General features: G+C 37.0%; 1 protein-coding gene across 1 annotated transcript in view; it reads right to left on the bottom strand.

Annotated features, from left to right (window-relative positions):
- Positions 1-3,928: 3,928 nt before the first annotated feature.
- LOC308418935 (vomeronasal type-2 receptor 116-like) overlaps positions 3,929-20,518 on the bottom strand; it is a gene marked incomplete at both ends in the record, with an annotated part of 34,377 nt that continues 17,787 nt past the window's right edge. The window contains one exon of the mRNA XM_080914449.1: positions 3,929-4,851. Within this exon, the coding sequence (XP_080770575.1) occupies positions 3,929-4,851 (923 nt within the window). The remainder of the gene's footprint in view (positions 4,852-20,518) is intronic.

The following is a 20,518-nucleotide window of genomic DNA, read 5'->3' as shown; positions in this document are numbered from 1 at the left end:
TGAAAACAACCTAAATGTCCTTCAACAGAGAATTGAATGCCAAAAATGTGGTACATTCACACAATGAATTACTACTCAGCTATTAAAACAATTACTTTATAAGATGCTTAGACAAATGGATAGAACTATAAACTATCATCCTGAGTGAGGTCACCCAGTCACAAAAGAATACACAGGGTGTACATTCATTAATAGGTGGATACTAGCCCAAAAGCTCAGAATTCCCAAGAAAGAATTCATGGATTATATGAAACTCAAATGGGAAAAAGACAATAATGTGTGTGGATGCTTTAGTCTTTCTTAGAAGGAAGAACAAAATACTCATGGGAAGAAATACAAGGATGTTGTACTGTGAGGTGGGGGTCACACTCTGCACCTGTGGGGGAAGGTAGCATCTCACTGCTGGTCTGAGGGAAAGCAGCTTCTGCCTGGCCTGTAGTCGTTCAGGAACAAATTCTAGTGGGGTGCAGCCAGGCTTGTGGACTCTAGTGAGTCAATGCTCAGTGGGACACTGAGATTAAACCCCAGCTACCAGGACTATAAACCCTAGCCTGATTGTCAGGTAGCAGTACAGGTCCTGCTACAAGTCTCTGGAATAGAGCTAATAGAGCATTCATGGAGGACAAGGGAACCAGGACCACAAAAGAGCCAGGACTGGGAAGAAGGTTTCAATATGTGTCTCTATTTTTGTGTGCTTCTCTATTTTGTTCTGTACTTTTTTTTTTAAGCCCAGGATACAACCACCTGCTTCCCATTTGTTTGCCTCTGAGTTTGGCCATAGTTGTCTGTCTAATGCTCTGTGTTTGTGCAGGAGAGGGACATAGGAAGTGGCTGATCTGGCTAGAGATTGTATTACTTTCTCCTGTGGAAGCAGGATTTGGGGCATGCCTAGAACCTTGAACATCTATTGTTATGTCTCCAGGCAAATTAGATTTACAATTGGGAGTACAGAAAGCATCTACATGTTCATGATTATTTGCTCAAACATATTCTGGGCTTCAACTGACTTCAACCACTTGTATTTACAACTTTTACTTTTCTGACACACACAAGGACAAAGCGTGATTCAGGGACTGAAGAAAAATTCATCAAAAGTCGTCCCCACCTGAAAATCTATGACATATGCAGCCACCAAACACAGTCAGTATTCCTGATGGCAAGAGATGCTTGCTGAGAGGAGCCTGATATGCAAGTCTTCTGAGAGCCTCCTCCAGAGCATTGCAGATATAGAAGAGGTTGCTTGCAGGTAACCATTGTACTGATCATGGGTACCATAGTAGAGAAGCAAGAGAAAGAACTGAAGTAACTTAAGGTGTTTGCAGCCTCAATATTATCCAAACAGACCATTCAGAGCTCCTAGGGACTAAACCACCAACTAATGAGCACACATGGAAGGACTTATGTTTCCAGTCACATATTTAGCAGAATATCACATTGTGTGGCATCAATAGAGAAGTTTTTGATCTCATAAAGTCTACTTTCTTCAGTTTAGAGGAATGACACGGTAATGAGGCTACGTTTTATTGGTTTGAGTGGGAGGTTCTTCATGGAAGCAAGTTGATGGGAAAGGATATACGGGAAAGTTGCCAAAGGGGATAACATTAGAAAATGTATATACATAAAATATCTAGTAAACAAAAGAGAAAAAAGAAAGGGAAACTAATGTTTCTATAAAGGGGGCTCCACTCTGTGTGAAAAGATAAAGGTATAATAAAAATAATATTTTTTACCTTCATAACATTTTATAATTTTGGAAAGTTGACATTATAATATAAGAATAAAATATATTGGCTATTAGGGAATTTACTAAGAATTGTTTCAAAGTACAAAGTGGTGCCACTGTTCTACATTAGACATTTATTCTTTACATAGAATTTAAATGTATATCTGCCCAATTATCAAATATATGCTGCATGTATCTTTACTTATATTTCTAGAGAAATGTGTAAAATTGCAGCGATGAAAGCTATAAATGGTGCCAAAAAAAGAAGAAAAAGAGTGAGGGCTTCTTTAGTTTTTCAGGCAAATAGATGTTACTAGAAAATATCATCTTGGAAGAATACATGCTTTGTATTCACTAATAAGTGAATTTTAGAGAATCAAGAAGTACAGAATACCTAAAATACAATTCACAGAAAAAAAGAAGGTGAACACACCTTAGGGCCCAAGGGAGGATGCTTCAATCCCACTTGGGAGAGAGAAAAAAGCAATTATGAGAGCAGAGAAAGGGAGGGAAGGATTTCGGAGATATTAGGGGAAGGTGAAAAACATGATTAAGTATTGGGAAGGGGCAAGAATAAAGGCATGAGGGCCAATAGAATCAATGCAAGCAGGGAACCTCAGAATGTATGATCTGGAGTACCCTATAGAATATCTGAAAAACCTGGGTGGTAAGAGCTTGTCAGTCAAAATTTTCATTCTATCTCTTTAGTCTGTCAACTTCCTTAGTCCATTTGGCTGTGGTTCAACCTGGTTTGGCTCCTGAGATATTAACTATATCATAGATGGATAAGGAACACTTTAGTTCATCTTGGGAACTTAAGGACGGGTGTTTATTTTCATGTCATTTATGTATAAAATAAAATCTTTAAATATTAAAAAAGTGTCATTCAGTACTCAGGATTGCATCTTTAGCTGAAATGCACTACCATGGAGAGCGGCAACTCGTAAACTCCATACCCAGTAGAAAAAGTGGGCACCAAAGAGAAAGATTTTGTTGCCATCCCACAATCAAAACCTCTAACTCCACATTCTATCTGTCTAAAAAAATGTCAGGGACAGAAATGGAGAAGAGACTAAGGGAATGGAGGTCCATTAACAACCAAACTTGGTTTCCATGTCAAGGGGAGTCTCCAAAGCCTGACAGTGTTACTTATGCTCTGGTTTGCTTAGAAACTGGAGCCAAGCATTACTGTCTTCCTAGAGGTTCAACAAGCAACTGAAAAAGTCAGATGCAGATATTTACACTTAACTAATGAAAGAAGCTGGGAACACCAGTGTTTGTATTAGGGAAAGGCTGGAAGATGCTGAGCCAGAGGGCAACATCATAGGAAGACTAGCAATATCAACAAAATTGAAATTCTATGATCTCTCAGACAGTGAGTCACCCACCAGACTGCATACTTGAGCTTGTTGGAGCCTCCACCTGGACTTATATACATCTGAGGACTGCCTTGTCTGGCCTCAGTGACAGAAGTTGCACATTACTCTTGAGAAACTTTAGAAGCTCAGGAACATGGTGAAGTTAAGTGCGTTGAGTAATTGTTGTGGTCATATTAGTAAAGACAGCAGAGGGGGAACGAGATGAGACAGAGTCAGAGGATGAAATGGTGGGGACAACAACTGGACTGTAAAAAAATATTTAAAAAAAATCAAACTTTGTGACTAAGTTTGAGAGAAGCCTGTGTTTCAGAGAAGACACAGGATTCTCTTGAATTTATTGTTATAAAATTGATATTATTATAATCCAAGTACTAAGACATTATATCAGATAAATATTTATTTCATGATGTTTTGTAAAATCTTTGCAGATCAAAATTAATATAAGGAGTTGCTCTTTATGCTATTTATACAGCATCCATGTGGCAATAATTTTTTGAAATGCAATATTATTATAAAATATGTCTTGGTAATCTGTCTAGGAAAAAACAATTTATAAATACAAATACAATATTCATATTAAAGACAATTCATTAATAAACTATAACTAGCATTAGAGAACCATATATTTCACTAATAAAAATGGGTACTGTTCAAGAAATAAAACTGCCTTATCTCATAGTTGGATCCAATCAACTAGGTTCAAGGTTTGTATGTTATAACTTTTCTATTAGAGTCATCTTCTACATTTTTCATGGTATAGACCTCATATTTGACATGATATTTGATCAGTATTGATAGAGATATGTTTGATATACTACATAAGCAGCTAAATTTCAATATTTTCAGCTTTTGCAAGTGTTTTACTGAGCTTTTGAACTGAATTCATCTCTGGTCTTAACAAAATAATGTAGCACTTTGGTACAAAGATGCAAAGAAGCAGTCCTGCACTCGAGGCTAAGATGCAGAAGCTCTCCACAGTGACCATAGCCTTGCCCTTGGAGCTGTGGTAGACAGGGAGGAAAGTGATCCAGACACTGCAGAATACCAGCATACTGAATGTTAATAGTTTGGCTTCATTGAATGTGTCAGGCAGATTTCTGGCCAGGAAAGCTACAGTGAAACTTGCTAGAGCAATAAAGCCCATGTATCCCAGAGCACAGTAGAAGGCAATCACTGAACCTTTGTTGCAAACAATGATGATATGGTCATATACCATTTGTACATCAGTATCAACAAAGGGAGGTGAAGTTCTCAGCCAAATTCCGCAGATTATCAGTTGGATTGTGGTGCATATGAGAATGATGTAGTTAGGAGCCCCTGACACAAGCAGCCCCCTCAGCCTTCTTCCTGGAACAGTGATCTTGAATGCCAATACTACAGTAATTGTCTTGGCCAAGACACTTGAGGCAGCCACAGTGAAGCCAATGGCAAATGTGGTCTGCTGCAGGATGCATCGGACCATACTGGGATGACCAATGTAGAGCATGGGACAGATAAAACAAAATATGAGGGAGATGAGTAGGACATAGCTGAGTATTTGGTTATTGGCCTTGACTATAGGACTGTCTTGGTGTTTCAAGAAGACACAGAGTACTACAGATGTTAGAAGAGAGAAGAAGAGAGCCAAGACAGCCAGAGCCATTCCCAAAGGATCTACATAATCAAGAAAGGTCACAGCTTTTTTGAGGCAGTGTGTTTGATCTGTGTTGGCATACTCATCTTCTGGACACTTTACACATTGATCCATGTCTAGTATATAAAGGGAAGTATATGAAATTTAATTTTTCTGATTACTTATAGGACACACAATGCATTAGAAATCAAAACAAAATTAGATATACTTATTAAAATTTAAAGGTGGAAGCTGATAGGATGTGATCCCAATGTCCAATGATTATCCTTTTACTCAAGGTTTGTTAATAGTTACAATATGTACTCAAGCTGTGTATGACATTTTTAAAAAGCAAAACAAACTCACATAATATTCAGGTCATAACAATAATATACCTTAGATTGATTATTCACAGAAATAAAATTTTCTCATTCATAATTTTGTATATAGTTTAGAGCAAGAACTTAGAAGGAGCTGTTTCTTTGAATCTTGTGGTCTATTTATCAACAAAATGTTTGGTCCTACATATTGTCTAAAGTGGTTCCTTAGACATAAAATATCCAACACTCCACATCTTTGAAAATAACCTGAAGCAAACACTTTGCTTAATCATTTTCTAAATACCTCACCATTCATATTGCAAAATTATCTATGAAAGAGACATATGTCAATAGAGAAGACCATAGTTGTTAAAATTTCAGAGTTCGGGCTGCAAGGGACCTAATAGACTCAGGACCTCTTTGCTCCTTCAAATGCTATCTACCTTCTAGTCTACATCTGAGCTGGGGCAACTCAAAGTGTCTGCTCATTCTGTTAACACTGCGCAGACTGCAGATCACAGCAGGATATCTGCTACAGCCAAAGAAACAGTTTGGACATCTAACAAAATAACTACAGCATCCAGGAGTCCCAGTGTGCTTAGCAGACACAGGATCCCTACCCTCAATCAGAGCTCAATCTACATTTTAGTGTGCACCTGTACTGGAGATTATTTTCTGTTCTGCCATTGTTAATACCCTGCAGTTTGCAGGTCTCCAGAGAGAACTGCTGTAGCCAGGGAAATAGGAGTAGAGCTCCAGACAGAGAAAACCAGGGCAGCTCACACCAGAGATATCCAGAGAGTGAGAGGCAAGCACAAAACAATAAGCAGCAGAAGCAAATATACTTTGCAACCATCATAACTGAGCTTTCCCACCAGATCAAGCCCTGAGTACCACCAATTAAAAGCATGAAGCTGACATGAAATTCAGGAAGATAATAAGGACCTTTAAGAAAGACATAAATAACTCACTGAAAGAGATACAGGAAAACACAGGTAAAAAGATAGAAAACACAGGTAAAACAGACCACTGCCCCCCCCCCCAAATCCCTCACAGAAACACAGGAAAAATATAAAATGGGTAAATGCGTTTAACAAAGTGATCCAAGATATAAAAGCTGAAGTACAATCAATAAAAAAATTACAAATAGAGGCCACTCCTGAAAATATAACTTAGAAAAAAGGTCAAGAGTTACAGATCCAAGCATCATCAACAGAATATAAGACATAAAAGAGAGAACCTAAGGCATAGAAGATACATTAGAAGATATTGACACAACATCCAAAGAAACAACAAACAGGAGGGACACAGGCCTGCCGGCAGCATGTGCATGCAGAACAGGCGCTCAGGACATCTGCCACCAGGCACAGCGGAGATCCAGGACCACAGGCCTAGTGAGATGGTGCTCCAAGTAGCTGAGTATCCGGGGAACAGAAAGGAACAGCAGAGATTCAGGGACATAGGCCTAATGAGAAGGCAATATAAGTAGCCAGGGAGGAAAGAGGTCTCTACTGAGCGTGCAGAAAGTGTGCCCCCCCAACTGGTTCAGAGGAGCAAAAACTCTGCTTCAGGATTGTGTGTTTCCAGCTGGCTGTCCATGGGGGCAGAACAGTCTCTCAGGCCATCTGCCACAAGGAACAGTGGAGATCCAGGGACACAGTCCTGAACAGACACTCAGGCCATCTGCCACCAGGTACAGCAGAGATCCAGGGACACAGGCCAGGTACAAGGGAGAGGCGAGAACCAATCACTGACAACAAGACTACATATAAACACAGAAAACAAGATGGCAAGAGGAAAGCGAAAGAACATACCCCAGGAAACCAAGACAACCTGGCAACACCAAAACAAGGACTCCCATCACAGCAAACAGCACAATGCTAAACACTCCAGAAAAAGAAGACTCACACCAGAAATCACACCTCAAGATGATGATATATAAGCTTAAACAAGAATGGGAGGAAAAACATAAAGAATTAGAAGCTTATAAAGAGGAAACAAGAAAAACACTCAAAGAAATCGAGAAGAAGAAAGACACACAAGCACAATTCTACCTCTAAAAGAAAAAAGACCAGGAAACAGCAACCACTATAACTGGATATCAGTTAACATAAATGGACTCAATTCTCCAAAATAGATATAGGCTATCAGACTGGATACATAAACAAAATCCAGCATTTTGATGCACACAGGAAACTCATCTCAGAGACAAAGACACACTATATCAGAGTAAAAGATTGGGGAAAAAAAAACCTTCCAAGAAAACAGTCCCAAGAAGCAAACTGGAGTGGCCATTCTAATATCAAATAAAGTAGATTTGCAACCAAAAGTTATCAAAAAATAAAAGGAACAACACTTTTTACACATTTCAAGAGCAATTTTTCAGGAGGAATTCTCAAACCTAAACATATATGGTCCAAATACAAAAGCACCAATATTCATAAAAGAACCCCTACTAAAGCTCAAAAAGTACATTGCACCCCACACAATAATAGTGGGAGACCTCAATACCCCACTCTCACCATTGGACAGATCATGGAAAAAGAAACTGAACAAGGACACAGTAAAACAAATGGAGGTTATGAACCAACTGGAATTAATAGATACCTGCAGAACATATTCTTAAAAAAATAATAAAACTTCTTCTCAGGACCTCATGGTACCTTCTCGAAAACTGACCAAATAATTGGTCATAAAAGAAGACTCAATAGATACAAGAAGATTGAAATACTTCCATGGATACTTTCAGATAACCATGGTCTAAGGCTGGTATTTAATAACAACAAAGCCAGACTAACTAGAGGGCAAGGGCAGAGTATGCAAATTAACAAAATCCGAAATGAAAGTGGATACATAATAACTGAAACTGAGAAAATTCAAGAAATCATCATATCCTACTATAAAATCCTATACTCAACAAAGCTGGAAAATCTAGAGGAAATGGATGAATTCCTAGACAGATACCAGATACTAAAGTTAAATTAGGACCAGGTAAACCATCTAAATAATCCCAAACACCTAAAGAAATAGGAGTCATCAAAAGCCTCCCAACCAAAAAAACGCCCAGGTCCAGATGGATTCAGTGCAGAATTCTATCAGACATTTATTGATGACCTAACACCAATGCTCTCCAAACTATTCCACAAAATAGAGGCAGATAAAATACAACCTAACTGATTTTTCAAGGCCACAATAATCCTCGTTCCTGTACCTCAAAATGACCCTAAAAGGAAAGAGAACTTTAGACCAAACTCACTAATGAACATTGATGAAAAATACCGAATCCAAGAATACATCAAAACAATCATTCACCATGATCAACTAGGCTTCATCCCTGGGATGAAGAGATGGTTTGATATATGGAAATCCATCAATGTAATCCACCATATAAACAAACTCAAAGAAAAAAACCCACACAGTCATCTCACTAGATACTGAGAAAGCAGTTGACAAAATTCAACACCCCTTCATGTTAAAAGATTTGAAAATAACAGGAATCCAAGGCCCATACATAACATAATAAAAGCAATAGAAAGCAAACCAACAGCCAACATCAAACTTAACGGTGGGAAACTTGGATCAATCCCACTAAAATCAGGGACTCGACAAGGCTCCTCACTTTTTCCCTACCTATTCAACATAGTACTAGAAGTCCTGACTGGAGCAATTAGACAGCAAAAGGAAATCAAAGGAATACAAATTGGAAATGAAGAAATAAAAACAACACTATTTGCAGATGACATAATAGTGCACTTAAGTGACCTCAAAAATTCCACCAGAGAACTTCTACAGCTGATAAACAAGTTCAGCATAGTGGCTGGATATAAAATTAACTGAAACAAATCAGTAGCCTTACTCTACTCAAAGGAAAAACTTGTGGAGAAAGAAATGAGGGAAAAGATACCCTTCACAATAGTCACAAAAATATGAAATGATTTGGTGTGACTCTAACTAAGTAAGTGAAAGACCTGTATGACAAGAACTTCAAACCTGTAAAGAAGGAAATCTAGGAAGATCTCAGAAAATGCAAAGATCTCCTATGCTTATGGATTATAAGGATCAACAATGTAAAAATCGCCATATTACCAAATGAAATCTACAGATTCAATGCAATACCCATCAAAATTCCAACCCAATTCTTCATAGAGTTTGAAAGAGCAATGTGCAATTTCATCTGGAATAACAGAAGATCTAGAATAGTGAAATCCATAGTCAACAACAAGAAAACCTCTGCGGGAATCACTATCCCTGACCTCAAGCTATATTACAAGGCAATTGTACTGAAAACTGCATGGTACTGGTAGAAAAAAGGTACATGGATCAATGGAATAGATTAGAAGATCCAGAAATGAGCCCTCACATATATGGTCAGTTGATTTTTGACAAAGGGGCCATAAAAATTCAATTCAAAAACAACAAACTCTTCAACAAATGGTGTTGGTCCAACTGGCACTCAGCATGCAGAAAAATGAAAACAGACCCTTTGTTATCTCCTTGTACAAAGCTCAAGAACAAAAGGATCAAAGATCTCCACATTAAACCAGGTACATTGAAACAATTAGATTAGTAATTAGGGAAAACCTTAGAACACGATGGCAAAGACAGAGCATCCAAATTAAAAGAATCAGAAATGAAAGAGGAGACATAATACTGAAATGGAGGAAATTCAAGAAAACATCAGATTCTACTACAAAAGCCTATACTCAACAAAGCTGGAAAATCTGAGGGATGTGAGTGAATTCCTAGACAGGTACTAGATACTAAAGTTAAACCAAGATAAGGTAATCCATCTAAATAATCCCATAACACCTAAAGAAATAGAAGCAGTAATTAAAAGACTCACAAAAAAAAAAAAAAAGCCCAGGTCTAGATGTGTTCAGTGAAGAATTTTATCAGACATTTTTTGATGACCTAATACCAATACTCTCTAAACTATTCCACAAAATAGGATAAGATGAAACTCTACCTGACTCATTTTTCAGGCCAAAATGACCCACACAAAGACGCTACAAGAAAAGAGAACTTCAGACCAATCTCACTTATTAAAATTGATGAAAAATACTCAATAAAATCCTTGCAAACTTAATCCAGGATCATTCACCATGATCAAGTAGGCTTCAAGCCTGGGATGCAGGGATGGTTTAATTTATGGAAATATATCAACGTAATCCAACATATAAACAAACTCAAAGGAAAAAAAATACATGGTCATCTCACTAGAAGCTGAGAAAGCATTTGACAAAATTCAACACTCCTTCATGTTAAAAGTCTTGGGAAGAACAGGAATCCAAGGACCATATAAAAGCAATATACAGCAAACCAATAGAAAACATCAAACTTAACTGTGGAAATCTTGAATCAATCCCACTAAAATCAGGGACTCGACAAGCCTACCCACTGTTCCCTACCTAGTCAAGATAGTACTGGAAGTCCTGGCTGGAACAATTAGACAGCAAAAGGAAATCAAAGGGATACAAATTGGAAAGGAAGAAGTAAAAACATCACTGTTTGTAGATGACATGATATTGTAAACAAGTGACCCAAAAATTTCACCACAGAATTTGTACAGCTGATAAACAAGTTCACCAAATTAGCTAGATATAAGTTTAACTCAAAAAATCAGTAGCCTTATTTTACTTAAAGGACAAACATGCAGAGAAAGTAATTAGGGAAAATATACTTTTCACAATAGTTACAAACAATAAGAAATACTTTGGGGTGATTCTAACTTAGCAAGTGATGGACCTGTATGACAAGAAATTCAAATATCTAAAGAAGGAAATGGAGGAAGACCTCAGAAAATGGAAAGATCTCCCATGCTCACGGATTGGAAGGATCAACTTTTTAAAAATGGCCATCTTACCAAAAGCAATCTACAGATTCAGTGCAATCCCCATCAAAATACAAATTCAATTCTTCATAGAATTGGAAAGAGTAATGTGTAATTTCATTTGGAATAACAAAAGACAGAATGGCAAAATCCATCAACAACAACAAGAAAATATCTGCAGGAATCACTATCCCTGAACTCAATCTTTATTACAAGACAATTGTGCTAAAAACTCCATGGTACTGGTACAGAGATAGGCATGTTGATCAATGGAATAGAATAAAAGATCCATAAATGAGCCCTCACATATGTGGTCTCTTGATTTTTGACAAAGGAGCCATAAACATTTAAAGGAAAAAGGACAGCCTATTCAACAAATGGTGCTGGTCCAACTGGCACTCAGCATACAAAATAATGAGAATAGACCCTTTCTTATCTTCTTGTACAAAGCTCAAGTGTAAGTGGATCAAAAATCTCCACATTAAACCAGATGCACTGAAACTATTAGATGAGAAAGTAGGGAAATCCTTAGAGCACATAGGCGCAGGAGAAAATTTCCTGAACAGAACACCAATAGCTCATGCTCTAAAGTGAAATATCAACAAATGGGACTTAATAAGATTGCAACGTTTCAGTAAGCCTAAGGTAACAAAATGTCAGCCAACAGATTGGAGAAAGATCTTTACCAACCCCACATCTGATAGAGGCCTAATATCCAAGGTATTGAAAGAAAGCAAGAAATTAGACATGAGGGAATCAAACAATCCTATTAAAAATCGTTTACAGAGGTAAACAAAAACTTCTCAATTGAGGATTGTTGAATGGCTGAGAAGCATCTAAGGATGTACTCTACATTCTTGGTCATCTGGGAAATGCAAATCCAAACAACCTATTGATTCCAGCTCACAGCAGTCAAAATGGCTAAGATAAAAAACTCAGATGACAGCAGATGCTGGCAAGGATGTGGAGAAAGAGGAACACTTCTTCAATATTGGTGGGGTTGTAAACTGGTACATCCACTCTGGAAATCATTCTTCTTGTTCCTCAAAAAATTGGACATAGTACTACCTGAAGCCAGTTATTCCACATCTGGGCTTAAACCCCAGAGGTCCAACATACAACATAGACACATGCACCACAATGTTCATAGAAGCCCTATTTACAATAGCTAGAAGCTGGAAAGAACCCAGATGTCCTTCATTAGAAGAATGAATACAAAAATTGTGGTATATTTACACAATGTAATACTTACTACTCAGCTATCAGAAACAATGTCTTTATGAAATTCTTAATAAAATGGCTGTATCTGGAGAATATCATCCTGAATGAGATAACCCAGTCACAATAGAACAGACATACTATGTGGTTACTGATAATTGGATACTAACCCCCAAAAGCTCTGAATACCCCAGAAACTACTCACAGACTATATGAAGCTCAAAAAAAAAAAACACACACACACACACACACACACACACACACACACACACACACACACACACAAAGGCCAAAAAAAAAAAAAAAAAAAGAGAGAGAGAGAGAGAAAGCTTCCGTCCTTTTTAGGGAAAAAATAAATGTATAGCACTCTCTCAGACTGTGGTACACCTGGACATCAAATCATTAATAATCCAATAGCTACCATAATAGCTTTGTAGCAATTTTTGGTGTTTGCAAATCATTATGCTTAATCTATACTGAACAAGAAATCTGTTTCCATGTTATGTTCTGTCCTACATATACTTCATGCTTATGGTAACTAGTGGGATTTCATTGCATGCTATTAAACATTTAAAAGAACTAAGTACTGACAAAAGTATTCATATAATGTAATGCCAAAACGCCTTTAACAATTTGTATATCTATCTCTCTATTGTTTAAAAAATAAAGTGGTAGGAAAGAAAAGCCTAGGATTTATAACCTTTTCCGAAACAATAATTTGTTGTCTGAGTAATCTAAGGATATTTGATCATGCTTAATAAATTTCTGTAATATTGTAAAAACAAAAACCAAAAAAAAAAAACAAAAAAATAAACCAAATTATTCCAAGTCAAAACCAAACTTAAACAATATCTAATAGTCCAGTTCTATTGATGATTCCATGAGAAAAGGTTGAAGACAAGAAGAACTATCTAGAAGAAAAATAAAAGAAGATATTAATCTTCTCCCAAAAATGGGAGTATCACATTCACACATAAAACCACCTCCAACAACAAACAAAAAAGGGACTAACAATTATCTGTCTTTAATATCTCTCACCCTCAATGGAATCAATTTTACAATTAAAAATAAACTAACATACTAGATACAGAAGCAGAATTTAGCAAAAGAAACACACATCAATAACAAAGACAGCCTCTATCTTAGAGTCAAAGGCTAAAAGAACTTTTTCTAAGCAAATTTTCTCAAGAAACAAGTAAGATTTGCCATTATAATGTCCAATAATACAGACTTTCAACCTAAATGATATAAAAAAACTAGAAAGTAATTTAATATTTAGCAAATGAAACTTTCACTAAAATGTCTTAATTATGAATATTTATGCTACAACTGCAAGGCTACCCACATGCATAACAGAAACTTTACTCAAGAGAAAAAAAAAACATACATTAAACATTACAGAGTAATACTGAGAGACTTCAAAACTCCACTCTCACTAATAAACAGGACAGTGAATCAGGAAATAAATAGAGACACATTGAAACTTATAGTAGTTACTATATATATACTCATTATTGTTATATGTAATATTTTACCTTAAAGCACGAGAGTGAGCAAACTCAGCTCCAAAGGACATAAAAGTTATGTAGTCGCTGATATTAGCCAAGAATTAAATATTATTAAAAAATGTAGAGAATACACAGGATAAAGTCTCTATAATGCAAGAAGCTTAATAATCTTAAGGAACCAAATGAGGTTGTTTCAATCCAACTTGGGAGAAAGATGAAAGCAATCATAGAAATTGAGAGGCAGAAGAAGAAAAGTGCCTGAGTTGGAGAGGAGAGAAAAAAAAGAACAGGAGAACTTATTCAAGTATTGGCAATAACATGAATAAAGCCCTGAGGGCCAGCAGAATGAATAAAACATAACCTTGGAAGGTGGGAATTTGGGGACCCTCTTGAGTGTACCAGAGAATTGGAGGTAAGAAACTCTCAGGACTCAAAATAAGCAACCCTATATGTAATGCCCAACAGTGGAGAGAGTAATTTAGAGTCCACCACCAGTAGATAGATAGTGCATCAAACGGAAGAATGTGGTTTCCATAGTTTAAACTTCTGATACAGAATGTTTCTGGTCTGAAAGATCTGCAGGGACAAAAATGGAAAAAAAAAGACTGAGGAAAAGGCTGTTCAGTTACTGCCCCAAATTGGAATTCATCTCAAGGGGAGGCTCCAAAGCCTGACACTTTCCCTGATATTGTAGTGTGTTTACAGACATGAGCCTACTATAACTTCCGTCAGAGAGATCTATCAAGCAGCTTACCGAGTCATCCAGATGCTTACACCCAAACAATGTACTGAAGATAGGCATGCCTGTGGCTAAATTAGGGAAAGACTAGAAGTTGAGAAGAAGAGTGACCCCATAGAAAGAACAACAGCCTCAAGTAACCCAGATCCCTGAAATCCATTGGACACTGAGCCACAAACCAGGCAGCATACACCAGTACTACTCAGATCCCTGGAAGAAAGAAAGCATCTCCAATGAATGGTGTTGGTCAAACTGGCATTCATATGTAGAAAAATGAAAATAGATTTATATTTATCACATTGTAATAGCTCAAATCCACTTGGATCAAGTACCTCAACATATAAACATATATACTGAATTGAAGAGAAGAGAGGAGAGGAGAGGAGATAAGAGAAATAAGAGAAGAGAAGAGAAGACAAGGGAAGAGAAGATGAAAAATACACCATTAGCTCAAGGAAATTTTTCCTGAACATAACATCAGGGACAATTTTTGTCCCTAGGATCAAAAATTGATACATGTGGCATTATACAACTAAAAGGTTTGCAGTCTGCCATAATACAGATGAATCTGGACTCCCAGGACACCTGACACACTCAGGACCTCAACCCACACTTCAATATCTGATATAACAGGAACTTTCTAGGACCCCAGTGACACACAAAGCCCTACTCAGATAGAGGCCCATGTTCCTTTTGGTTGCAATTGTGCCAAGAAGCAGACTCTGGGCTCTGCTTTTCACCTATTACAGCAATACTCAAAGGCATTTTGACATCAAAAATCTTAGGATAGGCCCCAACCCATGACATAACTCCTGGCATAACTGAGACCCCAGGGAAACAGGAGACACAGGAATCCCTGCCCAGACAGAGGCACATGTTCTTTCCAAGTGTTCTACTGTGAATTGTATTTGAACTGAGTTCTGACTCTCCATCCACTCTGCCCACACAGAGAGGAAGGAGTCCTGGAATCTCTGATATACCCAGATCTCAGGATTACAAGATCACAAGGTTACAGAGACAGTCGGACTGACAGTCTGACACAATCAGAATCACAGAAACTAAGGCTCACAGGAGGAACAAGTTCAAGTTAGATACAGCAAGATGAGTTAACATTAAATATAAACAGATGGTGAGAGATAAGCTCATGACCATAAGCAACAGAAATTACTGATAGTTGGCATCTTCAGAACCCAGTCATCCAACTGCAACAAACACTGTATAACTCATTACACCAAAAATATAGTTTCAGATAAAAATTCCAATCTTATGAAGATGATATATAACTTTAAGAAAGATATAAATGGCTTTTTCAAAAAGATACAAGAGAACATGGTTAAAAATTAGAAGCTCTCAAGAAGAAGCACATTGATCTCTTAAAGAAAACACAATAAAACATGTAAAGCAATTAAATAAAATCCCCAGGAATCTAAAAATGGAAATAGAAATATTAAGGGAAATGCAAAGAGAGACTCCTTTGGAGTTGCAAAACCTAGGGAAGAGAGCTTAAGACCAAGTTGAAAGAACAACTAGCAGAATAGAAGAGGTAGAAGAGGGAATCTCAGGTTTAAAACATACCACAGAAGACATTGACACAACAATTAAAGAAAATATAAAAAGCAAGTATTCCTAACTCAAAGCATTCAAGAAATCCAGGACATAAAAAATAAACCAAACCTAAGAATAATAGGTATAGGACAGAGTCAAGATTCTGAACTCAAAGGGTCAGTAAACATCTCAAAAAATTGTAGCAAAGCCTCTCTTGAAATTAAAGAGATGACTACAGGCATACAGGAATCCTACAGAACATCAAACAATATGGATGAAAAAAGAAAATCCTCCTTTCACATAATAATCAAACACCAAATGCACAGGAGAAAGAATGAATTTTAAAAGCTGTAAAAATGCCAAGTAACATATAAAGGTAGACCTATCAGAACTATACTGGACTTCTAAACAGAGACTCTAAAAGCCAGATGATCTTGAGCAGATGTCTCATAGACCCTAAAAATAAGAAAAAATTACAAGCCAGGCTATTGTACCCAATAAAACTGTACGTTACACTGGATAAAAAAACTAAGCTATTTCATGACAAAATCAAAGTTAAACAATATATTTGCACTAATCCATTCTTATAGAGAATAATAGAAGGAAACACCTAACAGAGGAGGGAAACTACACACACACACCCCCAAAAGCACAAAATTAATCTTCTCACAGCAAACCTAAAAGAAGCAAAACACACAAAAATAATTCCACCTCTAACAATGAAAATAACAGGAACCCAAAATTTTTGGCCTTAATATCTCTCAACATCAATGATCTCATTCCCAATAAAAAGACAGGTGAACACACTGGATCAATAAACAGAATCCAGCATTTTGCTGCGTATAGGAAACTCACCTCAGTGAGAAAGGCAAACATTACCTAAAAATAAAAGGCTGGAAAAAAATTTCCAAGCAAATGGTATCAAGAGACAAGCTGAAGTAACAATTTGAATATCCAATAAAATAGGCATTTCACCAAAAGTTTCTATAAAAGACCAAAAAAGATACTACATATTCCATCAAAAGAAAAATTCACCAAGATAAAGTCTCAATTCTGAACATCTATGACATAATGCAATGCAACATTTATAAAAGAGACTACTAAAATTCAAACACATATTGAATTTCATAGAAGAATAGTGTGATATTTCAGCACCCCGTACTCACCAATGTACAGAGCATGGAAACAAGAGTCTGGCATAGCTCTTCTCATGGGGGACCAACCATCAGCTGAATGAGACAGACATCCAAACTACACCCAAACATAGGACTAAAGTCTGAGTTCTTTATCATTGATTTAGTGAAGGTTAGAACAAAATTGAGATGAGGGTAACCCCATAAAATGACTAACTGTCTCAACGAACTTTGATCCCTGGAATTTCTGAGATAATGAAGCACCAATGATGCAGAATACACAGCCTGAAATATGGCTGCTGAAAATCTATATCAGAGGACTGCTTTGTCTGGCCTAAGTGGGATGAGAATGGTGAGGGCATAATTACTGGATTGTAATATATAAATTTAATAATGAAATAAATTACAAAGTATACCTAGTATGTTTGTGGGGTATAGGAAAGAACATGAGCTAAATGAGAACAACAGCACTTACTATGTGGAAAAGCAAGATATCAGTAGGCAACAAGGTGCATAGAGAACTACAGACAGCTATAAAATATTGAGAGTTGGAGAAGTTGTGATGCTCAAAGAAGAGCAGCGCATCTATTTATTTTCCTATAACAAAATGATCTTTTCTAAAAACATATAACTAATGTAACAAAGAATGATTCAGTTGTATTTAGAAATATATGTATAGTTAGGAAAAACTTGTATGTAGCACAAATTAATTTTGAAATATGTCAAAATTCTGTATATTTCAAAAATATCACCTTCAGCTTATGATCCAATGATTAATTTGGAAATGCACATTTTTCTGCCAAGTTTACTAATTTCTGTAAGATTTGACTTTTCAGTTTGAAGTTTGTAATATTTATCAGAAATATCATGCTCTAGAAAATATTCATTTTTAAAAAAAATCTTTGCTGATCTTACTAAATAGAACTTAGAACCTTCTTCCACTCATATATTTTTATTTTTCAATAAAATATATTTAATTGTCTTTCAACTGAATTGAGCTCACTGATCAAACAGAAATAAATGATGGTTTTTTCCAAATGAGTCTCTGTTTTGTAAGATGTATAGTCTGTTTTATTTTGTATTTTCTCTTTGACTTGTCTGAAAAATGTTGTCTAGTTTTATGAGTAGAAATATTCAAATACTCCCATTGTTTCTATTCATTAAAAATAATCAAGTATTCTCTGATATTCAAGATTTCCCTGTTGTGAATTTTCTCCTTATACCCCATTTTTGGATTGGGTTATTTTGTGGGTTTTTTTGGATGCTAGCTTATTGAGTTCTTTGTATATATTTGGTTATTAACCCTCTATCAGGTGTGGGACTAGCAAACATTGTTTCCCAACCTATGGGTTACTGATATGTCCTATTGACTATGTTTTTTGCTTTATGAAAGCCTTTCAGTTTCATAAAATCCAATTCATTAGCTCTTAGTCTTAGAGCCTGAGCCGTAGGAGTTATGTTTAGGAAATTTGTTGCCATGATAATGAGATAAAGGTTCTTTTTCACATTCTATTCTATCAGATTTAATGTTTCTGGTTTTATGTTGATGTCATTTATACATGTAGACTTGAGATTTATGGAAGGTGATGAATATGGAACTATTTTTATTTTTGTCTTTACTAACTGCCAGTTAGAACAACCCTATTTAATAAAGATTCTTTGTTTTTTCCACTGCATATATTTTTGGCAAAATTAAAGGTCTGTAGGTTTGTGATTTTATTTCTGAATCTTCAATTCTATTCCATTGATCAACATGTCCGTCTTTCTACCAATACCATGAATACTTTTTTTAATCACAATTGCTTTATAGTATAGCTTGAAGTCAGGGATGGTGATTCCTCAAATGCAAATCAAATGACCATGAGATTCCACCTAACACCAAACAAAATGGATGAGATTAAAACTCAGGTAACAGGCAGAACAGGGCTCAGCCCATCTGCCACTTGGACCAGCAGTCCCCATAGGTTCAATGAGTGGTGAGTAAAAGATCTGGGCAGCTAGGGAGCAGAGAGATCTCTGCTGAGTGCACACAGAAAGTGCACCCCAGCCTTGCCTGATTCAGGGACCAGGAAAACAGCATTGGAACCTCTGCTTCCACCCAGCGACTTTGGGGCTCAGAACAGGGCTCAGCCCATCTGCCACCTGGACCAGCAGTTCCCATAGGTTTAAAAGTGGGTAAGGAGGAGATCTGGGCAGCCAGGGAGCAGAGAGATCTCTGCCGAGTACATACGGAAAGCGAGCCACTGCCCTGCCTGATCCAGGGACCAGGAACGCAGCATTGGAACCTTTTTTTCATCCAGCGAATTTGGGGCGCAGAACAGGGATCAGCCCACCTACCACCTGGACCAGCAGTTCCCAAAGGTTTAAAGACTGGTGAGGAGGGGATCTGGGCAGCTAGGGACCAGAGATCACTGCTGAGTGCGCACAGAAAGTGCGCACCTGCCCTGACTGATCCAGGGACCAGGAACACAGCATTGGAACCTCTGTTTCTACCTTGAAAATTTGGGGCGTAGAACAGGACTCGGACCATCTGCCATCTGGACCAGTGGAGATCCAGGTACACAGACCAGATACATAGGGAAAGGCAAGAACATATTACTGAAAACAAGATGGCAAGAGGAAAGTGAAAGAGTATATCCCAAGGAAACCAAGACAACATGGCAACACCAGAACCCAGCTCTCCCATAACAACAAACATTGGAATGCCAAACACTCCAGAAAAAGAAGACTCAGACCTAAAATCATACCTCAAGATCGTGATAGAGATACTTAAAAAGAACGGAAGGAAAAGCAAAAAGAATCAGAAGCTTTTAAAGAGGAAACAAGAAAAACATTCAAAGAACTCAAAGAACTAGAGGAAAAGAGAACCAAAGAGATAAAGGAATGGAAGAAGAAATTTAAAATGGAAATTGACACAATAAAGAAAACACTAAAAGAGATAACTCTAGAGGTAGAGCACCTATAAAAGAAATCAGGAGTCATAAAATCAAGCATTTCCAATAGACTACAAGAGATGGAAGAGAGGATCTCAGGGGGAGAAGACAACATTGTAAACATAGAAAAACCAGCCAGAGAAGATGCAAAAAAAAAAAAAAAAAAAGCTCCTAACCCAAAATGTTCAGGAGATCCAGGACATAATGAGAAGACCGAAACTAAGGATAATAGGAATAGAAGAGGGAGAAGAGTGTCAACTAAGAGGTACAGTAAATATCTTCAACAAAATTGGAGAAGAAAACTTCCTTACCCTTAAAAATGAGATGACCACGAGCATAAAAGAAGCCTTCAGAACTCCAAATAGGTTGGACAAGAAATGAAATACCTCCCAACACATAATAGTCAAAACACCAAATGCACAAAGCAAAGAAAGAATACTAAAAGCAGTAAGGAAAAAGGTCAGGTAACATATAAAGCCAGACCAATCAGAATCATACCCGAATGCTGAACAATGACTATGAAAGCTAGAAGAGCCTGGACAGACATCATGCACACCTTAAGAGAGCACAAGTGCCAG

The sequence above is a fragment of the Micromys minutus genome (genome assembly GCF_963924665.1).
Source record: "Micromys minutus genome assembly, chromosome: 3".
NCBI classification, from domain to species: domain Eukaryota; kingdom Metazoa; phylum Chordata; class Mammalia; order Rodentia; family Muridae; genus Micromys; species Micromys minutus.
Note: the sequence above shows the minus strand (reverse complement) of the source record. Positions and strands in the feature narration are given on the sequence as shown.